Source organism: Limulus polyphemus, unplaced genomic scaffold (assembly GCF_000517525.1).
Source record: "Limulus polyphemus unplaced genomic scaffold, Limulus_polyphemus-2.1.2 Scaffold5103, whole genome shotgun sequence".
In the NCBI taxonomy this organism is placed as follows: Eukaryota; Metazoa; Arthropoda; class Merostomata; order Xiphosura; family Limulidae; genus Limulus; species Limulus polyphemus.
Genome location: NW_013670713.1, coordinates 34,346 through 48,519, shown reverse-complemented (window position 1 = coordinate 48,519; position 14,174 = coordinate 34,346). Strand labels below are relative to the sequence as shown.

The 14,174-nt window shown below is 35.6% G+C and overlaps 1 protein-coding gene across 6 annotated transcripts in view; it reads left to right on the top strand.

Annotated features, from left to right (window-relative positions):
- Positions 1–14,174, top strand: part of LOC106472130 (zinc transporter 9-like) — a 65,522-nt gene that overhangs the window by 20,932 nt on the left and 30,416 nt on the right. For 5 of the 6 annotated variants that reach the window (XM_022400732.1, XM_022400730.1, XM_022400728.1 and 2 more), the window contains exons 4-9: positions 7,957–8,068; positions 8,378–8,470; positions 8,649–8,731; positions 12,056–12,126; positions 12,846–12,901; positions 13,268–13,370. In XM_022400732.1, the coding sequence (XP_022256440.1) occupies positions 7,957–8,068; positions 8,378–8,470; positions 8,649–8,731; positions 12,056–12,126; positions 12,846–12,901; positions 13,268–13,370 (518 nt within the window). The remainder of the gene's footprint in view (positions 1–7,956; positions 8,069–8,377; positions 8,471–8,648; positions 8,732–12,055; positions 12,127–12,845; positions 12,902–13,267; positions 13,371–14,174) is intronic. The other variant, XM_013932756.2, reaches the window with a different exon arrangement.

Sequence of the window (14,174 nt, the reverse complement as noted above, 5' to 3'; positions counted from 1 at the left end):
AACATGGTTATGAGATCGGTCAAATCGACCAAACCCGTACAGAGATTCATTACTGAAAATAACAGATAAAATATAAAGTTTTTTCTTAAGAAATGTTTGGTAACTATCTGGACATTATAAAGATTTCACATGTGAACTTTGGAAATTTTCTGATGCACAAAAGTATTTTTACTCTTAAAATGTTGGATAGGCAAAATGCAAAAAGAAAAAATAAGGCACGAGGAAAACATTGATTTACAAACGTTAAGACTTAATAAAAAAAATTGGTCCCAGGAACCGAGTCCATGCTGAAAGAGTTAAAAGGAGTTTCTTGTTGTGATGCTGAATCTTAACAATGTCTCCTTGACCTTTGATATAATGCTTTAAGAAGTGTTTGTTGTGGTGCTGAACCTTAACATTTTCCTTGACCTTTTGTTTAATGTTTTAAGAAGTTTCTTGTTGTAGTGCTGAAACATAACAGTGTCTTCATGACCTTTGGTTTAATGCGTTAAGAAAATTTTTTGTGGTGCTGAACCTTAACATTTTCCTTAACCTTTTGTCTAATGCTTTAAGAAGTTAGTATTTGACAGTAAGTATGACATTAGTTTAATATGTTCTGAGTTTAGTGAATGAAAACATACACTCTGCAAGGAAGCATGGAGGACATTTAAAATTGCATTTTTATTTATATTTTAAAAAGTTATTCCAAAACATACTTATCTCCACTGGATCTTATATCCATTACTTGACTGCTAGGGTTTCTTCTTTGCCCATCTAAGCATTGATCTGATTTTTTTCTTACTTGCTCTAGTCTTTTATACCCCACTCAATTGCCCTTGGAGATATTTGTCTCGTGATACTTTCCATCTACGTCAATCCTGGCACTGTATATAAGCACCTCATTCGGATAATTTTCTCAACAAAGCATCACTAATGGGTTTCCCAGTATTACGATCATTTGGAGAGACTTTTAACATTATCATGTTATCTATTTGAATTTTGTATTAAACATAATAATAATAATAGTTAAAAAAAATTTTTCTTCCTCCAATTGGCAAGCCAATTATGGCATTCATTTCCGGATTATTATTTCTGGAATGTGGCAGATTAAGTCTCTCCTCTCCCACCTCTGATATCTAGCATCGCACAACTATCAGGGAGGAGTCACTCTCTGTTGAGGCAGTCAGTGATCTTATTCTTAGTGAGATGGAGACATATATTCGGATCTGTGGTGGTCCTCCAGGGAGTTCTAAGGCTGCAATTGAGGGAGATGCTCGACATATTGGAAAGACTTTAGATTCGCTTTTTCTTGTGCCTTCTTTTAGTTTGTTGGATTTTCAGCCCCCTGTGGGACTGTTTTAAGTTTATGGACTAGGAACACCAGAGACTGTGGTTCAAGTCCCTACAGTTGCTATGCTCTAGCAAAACAACTTACTTTACCTTACAAAATGCTATTCCAATCAGTGTTAATCAACAGTCTTTATATGGCCTATGAAAAACAAAAAGGAGGCTGCTTTGGGATAAGCTGCCATTGATTTGTTTTTCTTTTGTTGATTCTTTGAGTGTGTGTGATGTTTTGGGCTTTTGAGCCTGCACCTTATGTGATGGCTGAAAGGTCTGGGAGTGAGTTTTTTTCCACACTCGGATATTGTGGTTCATGCATAGTTACGTGAAAGGACATTTAGGCCTTATCCAACATGTTGTTGGAAGTTCGTGATTTAGCCTACCACCACCAGGTAGAGGCATTTATCTGACTCTCAAAGAGTACATTTGCTCCTTGAATTTCGAGGTTCTAAGGCAGAGTTGTAGTTCACCTATCTAGGTCTGTGTCCCCTGATAGGACAGAGTAAGTCTATAGACTTACAACTCAAATTCAACATTTTGTTTCCTTTCACTTCCCTTTGTTAGAAGACTCTCAGGGTCACCAGCTTCATTGATGACAAGCTGGATCCATTTTTTGCATGCATGTTGGTTTCATTTTCGGCTTCTACATTCCTCCTGGTTGTTGTTGGAGTCTCAAATTTCATTGGCTCCTACAGATGGTGATAGTTCCATCTATTTCAATCCTGGCACTGTATATAAGCACCTCATTCAGATAATTTTATCACTTTTTCTCAACAAAGCATCACTATATCCAAGGTTTCCACTGCTTTGTCAGATTGCCAGCAGCATTGGTGATTATTATATACCTTCAGGGGCTGTGGGGGCTTGGTTCTAAGTATTTCTGGACATATGGTAACCTTAGCCAAGGGTCCAGGAGCTCTGCAGGTCCTTGGGTCATAATTGTTGTTCAGTTCACATCTTCTCAACTATTATCCACCAAACCTATTGGGTTTCTGTCTCCTACAGTTCATCGGGATTTGTAACTTAGTTCTATGGTTATCTGAGTCTGGTTAGTTTGGGAGTGTCGGGTCTTCATTACTCCTGTCAGGTGTTGGGCCTCTGCTGACAGGAGATTGGTGTCAGTCATCGATCTTCCTTGTTTATATCAATGCCTAGATTCTCTAAGGTTCACAAGTTACTCGTTCCTTAATCTGAGTTTTTTACTGGGATTGTAGATGTCCAACTTGGCTATAGTCGGCTCCTATCTGCACTTTGCCTTAGCAGTGCAGTCACACCATTATCGGCGTTTGTGGTGCACAAGGGTCAGGTACTGCAGTTCTAGGTTTTTTTCCTTCAGACTCGCATAGGCTTTACATGGGTTCTGCCATATTGTACATTTTTTACATGTCCCCTTCATTTACTGTGCACACACCATTCCACAGAGGACTGGTTACTGCTAGCACTATCTTGTCAATTGTTGGAGAATCACATCCTGATTCTACTTTCAGATACAGCTCAGGCAGGCTACCTTTTTCGAGACTGTGACATCTATTCTTGCTCCAGTTCAATGTGTCATCAGTCTGGGTATTTTTTTATTTTTCATCTCATCTCTCAGTCAGGCTCAGCTGTCTCCCATCCTGCTCAACCTTATAGAATAGGATGCCACCCTCTTATTCACCTCTCTTTTTCTTATTGCACGGATGGTTCTTTTTCTTCTGGGAATGTCAGCATCACTTGAATATTTTTTGACTTTTGGGACATGAACACAAGCAATCATTTAATTGGTCTTTAAGTGATCAAGGATCATACATATCTATTTACTGGTTCCCCTATTTCCTAACCTGGGATCATTCTTCAATCCTGAGGGATGGTTAAATCGGGACACTACTATGATTTGTGTTCCTCTACTGCCACTTCATCCAGAGTTCTTTTTTTTGCCACGAATGCCTAGCTTCAGGGATGGGGTGCATATACCAACAGTCGAAAAATCCAGAGTCTATGCATGGACAATGAGAATTTCCTACACAATGTTTTCGTCCTTCTTGATCTTCACCAAGCAGCCTCATGGTCTGGGCTTCTTAAATGATAAATCATCAGGCTTCACTCTGACTATTCTATGGTGGTGTCTTGTTTCTCATCAAGGAGGCATGTGGTCTAGGGCTCTTTATTTTCGAAATTTGGATCTCATTTCTCGGGACTAGTCCTATCTTACAGACAGATTCTCCCAATAGAATAGATGTTGCATCAAAAGGTTCTGCTGGATTAGCTCTCATTTGCTACTCTAATTGGTGGGTTGGCCTTTCACTGGATCATCCAACTACTGGCAATTTGGTCTCCAGCACCTCACTTTCAGGCTTTGGCAGCAGATGCTTTCCATCTGGACAGGATGGGATTACCACTCTACTCAGTATAAGAAATGATTTGTTCCAACTCATTCTCATATCCTGTTGATAGCACAAGATTGGCTGCTACACCTGGGTTTCTGCTTCTGCAGTTCCTTCCAGTGTGCCCAACTCTTCCACTTCTTTTTAGGCTGTCACTGTGGAGGCAACCATGACCTGATATGAGACACCAGGTTATCTAGAAGCTCAAGCTTGTAGCATGGAGGTTATGCTCTCTTTCATATGGCATTGGGGTTTCATATCTAAGGTTGACTTATATCTGCCTCAGTTTCTGCTTAGTCGAAAAGACACTGTTCTCAAAGGTAATGATATGCATATTGGCAATGTTGTATCAGAGGAAGTTGAACCCTTTTCAATCAGTGGTGTCAACCATAACTCGTTTTTTGACTTAGCTCTTTGACAGAGGTTTTTGTATCTTCCACAATTGCCGGCTTTATCGACTACTGTTTGATTATCGTGACTACATATTTTTTGAGTCTCCAGTACTCTCCAGATTCCTCACATCGTTTTGGGTAATTCGTTCCAAATGAACATTCCAGTTACTTACCTGGTAGATTAAAGTTATATTCTTTCTCTACACCTGTTTTTGACCTGACTCTTATATGCCATTTATTCCCTTTTCCTGCAGGTTTATTCTTCATGGCTGCTGACGTATTTGACATCTCCAGTCAGTTTGATTTGCACTGTTTGTCCACAGAACAGACAACTTTCACATCTTCAGACCAGTTCTTTTTATCCAACACTCTGTCAGACAGAAATGGGTTCAATCCTTTTCTCTAATTCATCTGCTCACTCTTTCTCAGTGAGGATCTTGAAAGTTCTGTTGCCTGCACTTATACCTTTAGAGATACTAGACAACTCTTTTTATTCTGAGCTCTCTTTGAAGGCAAGGTATCTTCTGAGAGTCCATTCTAATCAGATTTCTCTTTATATCCTTAGCAGTCCAGTTGAATTGCCCACTGGAGGTCATTGTGCAGACTGGTATGTGGACCTCCCCAATACTTTAATCTTACATTATTTGCCTGATGTGGCAGTTTCTTCAACTGAGAGTTTTTGCTTACCTCCCTGTAGCTATATTAACCATTTCTGTTAGATTCTACAGAGGGGTGAGTATATTTACTTTTACTTTTCAGAGTCTCTTACCTTGTTTTCACAGGATCCAACTCTTTGTTCGAGTGTTGCCCAGATAGGTGTGCTTTTATCAAACCAATTCTGCACTAGCAACCAATATTTCACTATAATTACTACCAGTTGTAACAGGCCCTGTAAAAATGAGGTGTTCTATAAGACCACCTAATAGCTCACCAGATGGTATTACCATACTATGCTAGACCGACACTTATAGACTATCATGAGTGAAGCAAAAGAGGATCCTGCCTGTCCCTGCTGATTATCAGATTGAACAAATTGGGGTCAGTTTACTTTTGAAAATTTAGGGAACTTGGTTCACATATTGCACTGTTTCCAGAATACTGTTCCTCAGGGCTCCCCAAGGTGCATTACCCCCCAGATTCTACTAGTGGAACTAGTGAGTCCTTACCCCCGGTTTACAGTCACTGGGGGTGGTGGACAGAAGCTTTTCCTCCAGAGTGTTAGAGTGAATTCCTCCACTCTCTGAGAAGAGAGTGAAGTTGGAGGCCCTCCTGGCCAGGTCCCTGGATGTTTTTTCCCAGATGTCAGTAGGAGCAGCATCAGCCTATATGTGAACCTACTCGTAATGCTGGTTCAGATTTGATGCTGCCCCCCAGTGGCACAGCGGTATGTCTGCGGACTTACAATGCTAGAAACCGGTTCTGTGCTCTGCCCACCACGGGTATCGAAATTAAGCACAAAGCTACACAATGGGCTGTTCCAAACAAACAAACAAGATTTGATGCTTGGCTATCTGGTTAAGGTATGCGTGGCCCTACTTTTTGATCAATATTAGTTCCATACATTGTTCATAGAAGGGAGTCCACTATCTCCTCATATTTCCGAATGCTGAGTGGTCCCATCCTGGGTCCTTGGTTAAGTGCAATTGTTCCATGTTCTTCCCATAATTTCGGGGGCAAGTGAAGTGCTCCTTCTGTTTCTTTGGTTGAGTATAGCCTACATGATCTCATCATTCCGAGCCTGAGGTGTTGCCTTTCAGGATTCTTCAGGTGGAGAAGAAGGTTTGTCCACTTCTGTGTTGCTTACTTTCTCATTGTGATTCTGGTGTTTTGGAAAGCATCACTATGGCTACAGGTTGAGATTCAATCAATATTATATATATATGTAACATTGCAGTCCAACTGCCCTATCCACCAATGTGGGATAGAAGGACCTAGACCCCTTGATTCCAACCTTGAGGAGTGGGACCTTGGTTATCTGGTTGGGGCCTGACCTATAGTGATGTTAAATCATGTAAAATTCCACCCACAATATAGGAATTAAGTTCTAGATGAAGAACGTACCTGTTCTGGATGTAGTACAGTTCCCCCACTAGGGTGCTGATCTTCTGTTGACACTCCCACAATCTATGCAGATGCTTCCTGTATGGATAATGCCCTCAATGGCCCCTCTACCTTCTCAATATGGGATTCTAGCTGTAGTGTGAGCTGAGGTAAGTATGTTTTAGAAGTTAACATTTTCTTAAATTTAAAATGTATTTCCTATAATACTTACCTCTGTTGACACTCTTCCTCCCTATTAAGAGCCAATGTTGGAGACTGGGATGGTGTCAGTCTTGAAAAAGGGATAAAATTATCTGAACGAGGTGTTTTTATACAGTGCCAGGTTAGAGGGTGCATTGATGTAGGTGGAGTGTCATGAGACAAATATTGCCAAGAGCAATTGAGTGGGTTATAAAAGACTGAAGCAAGTGAGAAAAAAATTCAGACCAATGCTTAGATGGGCAAAGGAAGAAACCCTGGCAGTTGAGTAAAAGCTACAAGTGTCAGTGGAGGTGTTATTGGAAATACATTTTCAATTTAGGAAAACGTTAACTGTGATGTGAGTAAAAGTTATTTCTTTTGTGTTTGAAAAGATTTATTACTTTTATACTTAAAAATATATTACTTTCAAATACATAATCTAAATTATTTTATAACTGTTACAAAAAAACAAATTATTATTTTCATTTGAAATAGTTGAAACATTAAGATTTTTGGTTGATTAATGTATAATGAAACAACTGCTATTTTTAGGCCTAGGTATATATTAAATTTTTAAGTTTTCTCTCTCAGTTGGCAGTGTTTAAGGGAATAGGCTTTAGGGAGCCAACTCTTATATATGTATGAAGTGAACAACTAAAGAAAAGAAATCAATACACATAATATCAAATTTTATTACACACAATCATAGGATACACTAACTTTTAGTCAGGAGAAAAAAAAAGAAAAACAAGTAATAAAAACATTTCGTAAATGTAAAAATATGTAGGGATGGCAGTGCTGAAAGTGCTAAAAAGGATGCAAACATGAATATAGGGATGATATAGCTATACATTTTTCATATGTTCTCTCCTTACTGTAGGCTTCTCAACATTAAGTCCCAAGAAATCAAGATTATGACCAGTGTTGATTATTAACTTATTGCAACCAATTGTTTGTTATAATATCAATATCTGAGGTCATTCTACAAGTGCAATGCAGAAACTGACAAAACTGATATGATATTAACAATATATATTACTATAGAATTATAAAAATAAAACAAATGTTCACATATCAAATTACTTCAACGAAATTGTTAAAAAAAAGAAGGGGGAAACAAATAATTAAGTACATTAAATATATTTGCAAAAATTAATTATGATTTAGGAATGGCAATGCCAAAAAATACAGTAACAAGCTAGGGATGAATACACAAAACCATTCAAAAATCACTACATAAGTAGCCAAATCTTTCCAAGAATAACTTTTATCTTCAACTAAATGTTGAATTCTTGTCAGTTGAATAAATTCAGGTTTGAATAAAAGTATTTAAACTGAATAGTGCTATACACTTACTGGGTACTTATTAGGGATTTTTGTTTGGTATTTTGTATTCATCCCTACCCTGTTTCGATACCTTATGGCATTGCCATCCCTACATCATCCTTATTTTTTGCTAATTTTTTTTATCATATGTAATATGCTTTTTTTTTTCCTTTGTTATATTTTACTTGTTTATTGTTTGTTAAAATTTTATATCATGTCAGTCAGTTCTGCAGTATTTTAGAGAATATTGAATACATTTGTTGCCCAAGTTTTGATTGTAGAAGAAACATTGATAAACCAAAGTTTTTCAGTGATTCCAAAACGGAAGAGCCAAAGGAAGAAACTTGATGTCACTCAAGCTTACACTGAAAGAAACTTTATCACTCCACTTCGAGCTATGAACGAGTATCTTCTTAAACCCATGTAATACTTCTTATATTTCTAAATTTTACTGGTTATATACATATATATGTGTGTGTAATAGCAATTCTGGAATTAAACAGAACACAGGCAGAAAGATATTAACATAAAAATTATTTTTCTTGCATTTTAGGAGTAGTATCACCCTAATAAATGAGTATATTTTCTTTTTCTTTAACTGAATCTGTAAAGCAAATAACTTCTACTTTTAAAAACATCTGCGTTTATAACTTGGACAACACTGTATTATTGCATTTTTAACAAGTAGTACTTATATATAATACAGATTTGATATTGCTTTTTTACTTTAAGTGACTTGGAAGGATTGAGAAAAATCCAACGACGAAGTCCATATGAAGAGACTCCTCCTATTATTGTGTATTTGAGGACAGATATTGAAGCAAAGTAAGCTTATCATTAGTTATTCATCTACTAAACTATCAATAATTTTTCAAATTATAGCAGTATTATTAAAGGCTATCAGAAAAAGTAAAGGTAATTATTTAATTTGAATTATGAAAAATTATTTAAAAATTCTGTCTTTTTGTACTGTAATATTTTGTACTTCTGGTTTTGATTGTAGGGCACTTGAAAAGTGGAAAAATAGTGAGGCATTAAAAAGAGAATTAAGAAAAAAGAGAGAAGAAGAATGTGCACATAAGGATAGTAAGTACAGTATTGCTTAATTTAAAATGTCAAATACCTTCTAATAGGTGTAATGGTGGAAGTGAGAATGTGTGAGTTTTTAGTTTTTCTTGAACATGTGCACAACTCTTGTATTTATGAACTAACATTGGTTACATTATATCGAGGCAGTGCTAGCAATATCATGCTAATAGATATTTTAAGCTACTTAGTTTAAAAACAGGTCTGGTTGGATATCAGTAGCAAAATCAAACAGGTCCAAAGATGACACAAGAGGTTTGATTTCTTTCTTTGGCAGATAACATCAGAAGATCACTTTATTAGCTCTATAAAAGTGTTTTTTGTTAGGAAATATCTAGCTTCATCTTCCATAGGATAAGTTTGATGGGTTTTTTTTCTCGCAGTTTCTGTGTTTTGGACAGAATATTTTAATTACTAAAAAGCTAATTAATATTATTATTTTTGGTTTATGTATATAGTGCTTAATACAAAAAATTTGTGTAGTCATCACTTCTTCATTTTCTTAAACGTTAATGAGGTAATATTTTTTTCTGAAGCTTAACATGTTTGTTCTAAATAATAAATACTGTAGTTGTGATAATAAATATTGTAGTCATGGTAAGAAATACTGTAGTTGTGATAATGAATACTATAGTCATGATAATATTTGTACTGTAGTTGTGATAATAAATATTATAGTCATGATAATATATATACTGTAGTTGTGATAATAAATACTATAGTCATGATAATATATATACTGTAGTTGTGATAATAAATACTGTGGTTGTGATAATAAATATTGTAGTCATGGTAAGAAATACTGTAGTTGTGATAATGAATACTATAGTCATGATAATATATATACTGTAGTTGTGATAATAAATATTATAGTCATGATAATATATATACTGTAGTTGTGATAATAAATACTATAGTTGTGATAATGAATATTATAGTCATGATAATATATATACTGTAGTTGTGATAATAGATACTGTTTGTTTGTTTGTAATTAAGCACAAAGTTGCACAATGGGCTATCTGTGCTCTGCCCACCACGGGTATCGAAACCCGGTCTCTAGCATTGTAAGTCCACATACATACTGCTGTGCCACTGGGGGGGCAATAGATACTGTAGTTGTGATAAAAAATATTGTAGTTGTGACGAGAAATACTGTAGTTGTGATATTGAATACTGTAGTTGTGGTAAAAAATATTGTAGTTGTGATAATGAATACTGTAGTTGTGGTAAAAAATATTGTAGTTGTGATGAAAAATACTGTAGTTGTGGTAAAAAATATTTTAGTTGTGATAATGAATACTGTAGTTGTGGTAAAAAATAATGTAGCTGTGATGAGAAATCAGAAATACTGATGATACTCTGCATGAGTACTCCTCCGTATCTGGGCAATTAGCCCAACTCTTGATCTTCCCATTTCGTTCCAGATGAAATGCCAGAAGAGTGCATTTTTGCGCATGGGTTTCACCTAGTCATTCCAGCGAGCCAGCCACACAAGGTTTGTTACTGCGAGCAGAAGGGGATTGCTGCCCATCTCTGCCATTCCTCAGCTCGGTATGGTCTTCTTTTCAAAATAAGGTTTTGTGATCACCCATTGCACTGTCTCTGGTGATAATGTTTCTCTGGACTCTCCACTGAATTGTCTCCTCCTTTTCTCGAGTGGAGTATGGGAATACTTTCCAGTTCCAAGCCACTGGTGTGGTTGATCATGGAGGCACCCTCCTGAATGAGTTCCACAAAGAAAGGGCTTGAACCATTCAGTCAAGAGTAGGGCGGTGGTGTTCTGTTGGTATAGATTAGACTTGACCTCCAGAGGAATTGAGCCATCACCTTGCTGTTTGGACATGGCCTCCTGATACCACTTACACAACCACTGGAGTTGAGCTGTCGCCCTACTGCATGATGTTGCCTCCAGAGGAGTTTAGGCATCACACGGGAGTTGAGCTGTCACCTTACAGGATCATGTGGCTACCTGATTTCATTTACACAAACACTGGAGTTGATCCATCTCCTTACTGAATGACGTGGCCTCCTGATATAATTTACATAAACACTGGAGTTGAGCCGTCAAAATTGTAGTTCACCCTTTTGTTTGGGAGACTTCATCCTACCTCTTTTGGATGTCAGTACTCTGCTAAGAGGTTTCAGATTAGAGTGAACCAATCAACATAAATCCTCACATGAGTTGCTTCCAATGTGATTGACATTGTTTCGATACCAGATATCAATTCCTGGATTGATAGATCATCGATGATCCTTGTTTTGTACCCAGAAATCAGTGAGGGTCATAATCTCTGATTCTTTAGTTTGAGGTGAAGATGGTATGATCCTCATCCTATCCTTGTGTGGATGTTGATACCCCGCGAGGAGGTTTTGGATGTAGTTGACTTACCAAGTATTGTTCACCACGCCCTAGCCACTCTACACCTCCCAATTTCTGCCCTTATTTCTTACACATTCCACACATGGGCGAAGAGTATACCTGGCTCAAAAGTGGTGCGGTTCCCCTCTTCTGATCTTTGGATCTATCTCTCATTGTCAGGGGTCTCCTTTGGATGCTTTTGAAGGTACTTCTATTGTTCTCTCACACCAGTCCCCCCCTCCTTCTCAATGTGGGATTCCAGCTAATCTTGTGAGTGGAGGTAAGTGCCTATCAGAAATACATTTTCAGTATAAGAAAACTATAACTTGTGATATAAGTTGTTGTAGTCCTGAGGTTTTGTCAAAAGAGGATGCAGCTGGCCCAAATTTCAGATACAGATTTTTTTAGAGTTGAGTTGAAAAATGCATCCTTTTTGAAACACCTAAAGTTTGTATCTTGGGAATTGGAACATCGGTTTTGTTTTATTTTAATTAGAATACATTATTTATTAGACATCAAGATATAGTTTAAAAACAGTGTTTTTGGTTTTACCCTCCTTAGAATGCATTGTTTATTATACTAACACAGAGTATGATGATATGATTAAATCTTTGTGCTTCCACTTATCCAAAGTTAATATTGAATCTAAGCTTTCCATTGATAGTGCTATTATTGAAGTGATTGTTGTAGCACAAAAATATGTTGAATATGAAAAAAAGGTTTGTATTCTACTTTTTTAAAACAAATATTTAAGGAGAGAAACCTAAATTAGGATAGGAGGCAAATTAGAATTGGGGTGCCCACAGTATTTGATCGAGTGAAGCAAGGGGGACAATAAAAATGTATGACTAAATTTGAAACAAACCAGCAAAACGAAAATGTAGAAATTACCTGCTTATGATATTCTGTCTTGTTGGTGTTCAGAAATATGACAGTTTTTATTATTCTTTCTTGTATCCAAGTAGATATCTTTAACATGAAGAAGGAGCTGAAAGACTCAAGGAAAGCTGAAAGAGAATATCAAGAACTGAAGGTTTGTTTTGTCTTATAACATGAGAGTTATGACATACCTATTGGAAAAACTTAGCTGTAGTTCGTGTCCTACCGAAATTTGATTATAGTTGTATAGATAAGAAATACTGTGTGTAATCCGTTCATTTATAGATAAGAAATACCGTGTAATCAGCTCATTTGTAGATAAGAAATACTGTGTAATTAGTTCATTTCTAGATAAGAAATACTGTGTAATCAGTTCGTTTCTAAATAAGAAATACTGTGTAATCAGCTCATTTCTAGATAATAAATTCTGTGTAATTAGTTCATTTCTAGATAAGAAATTCTGTGTAATTAGTTAATTTCTAGATAAGAAATACTGTGTAATCAGTTCATTTCTAGATAAGAAATACTGTGTAATCAGTTCATTTCTAGATAAGAAATACTGTGTAATCAGTTCATTTCTAGATAAGAAATACTGTGTAATCAGTTCATTTCTGGATAAGAAATATTGTGTAATCAGTTCATTTCTAGATAAGAAATACTGTGTAATCAGTTCGTTTCTAGATAAGAAATTCTATGTAATCAGTTCGTTTGTAGATAAAAAATTCGTTTTGAGATGAAAAAATACTGTGTAATCAGTTTGAACTTGTAATCAGACAGAATTTGAGAAGTTACAGGTCATTTAAACTAATTTTAAGACTCTGTAAGCAGAAGTAACAGAAAAAAATTTAGACTAAAGTGTTTATTATTTTACAGAGGAGAGAGAAAATTCTTCGAGGTTCTGGCCGTGTTGTAGTGGCAGCTGTCACAATGTATGTGTAAACAGACTTTAATTCCTGCACGTTAATGTTATTTAGTTTTGTAGAGAATGTTTATTGTTATTTTATTCATAAAAAATACAGAGAAAATTGTCTTTGATTAAGGAAGTGTTTGTTTTCACTAGTTTTAAGTTTTCACTAGTTTTTTAAATTCTGAATTGTAATGTGCTATTTATTAGTTTCCAATAACCACCATGTACTGACCTGTGTGACCATTCAATTATTTATATAAACCTGATCTTCTTGTGCATAATTAATAAAGATATTAATTGCACTGTACCATTTAAAATTAGTTTTATAAAGGTAATGTATGCATACAGCAAGAAAGTAACAAACCTTTCATTTATTTTCTTATCACAGCAATGCAACTAACTTCATTCTAAAGCTAATGGCCTGGCTGTACACAGGATCACACAGCATGTTTGCTGAAGTCATCCATTCTTTTGCTGATACATGTAACCAGGTAGGTTTCAGTTAAGCATACAGAGCCATCTGCTGCTTCTATATACAAAACACAAATAATGTTTTGACAATAGTAACGTGGTAACTATAGTTTTTATGTACAAAACATGTTACTGTAAACAATAGTAACACAGTAACTATAATTTCTATATAAAAACATGTTTCAACAATAGTAACATGGTAACTATAACTTCTATATACAAAGCAGAAATAATGTTTCAAAAATAGTAACATGGTAACAGTAGCTTCTATATACAAAAATATTTCAACAGTGCCAAAAAGGTAACTATAGCTTCTGCATACAAAACACAAATAAAGTTTCTACAATAGAAACATGGTAATTATAGTTTCAACAATACTAACATGGCAAATAAAACACAAATAATGTTTCAAAAATAGTAACATGGTAACTATAGCTTCTATATAGAAAATGCAAATAATGTTACAACAATAATAACATGCCAACTATAGTTTCTATATAAAAACAGGTTTAAACAATAGTAACATGGTAACTGTAGCTTCTGTATAAAAATCACAAATGTTTCAACAATACTAACATGATAGGTATAGTTTCTATATACAAAACACACTTGACCAATAGTAACATAGTAATTATAGTATCAGCAATAATAACCAGCCAACTATAGTTTCTATATTAGATACACCTTCCAAGAATAGTAACATGGTAAGTGTAGCTTCTATACACCTGGAAAAAAGTTAAGCACCCCAAAATATTTTTCAGGATTGCTTATTGAAAATAAGGTTTAATTTTCATGATGTTGAGCAATGTTCATAATTTCAAACA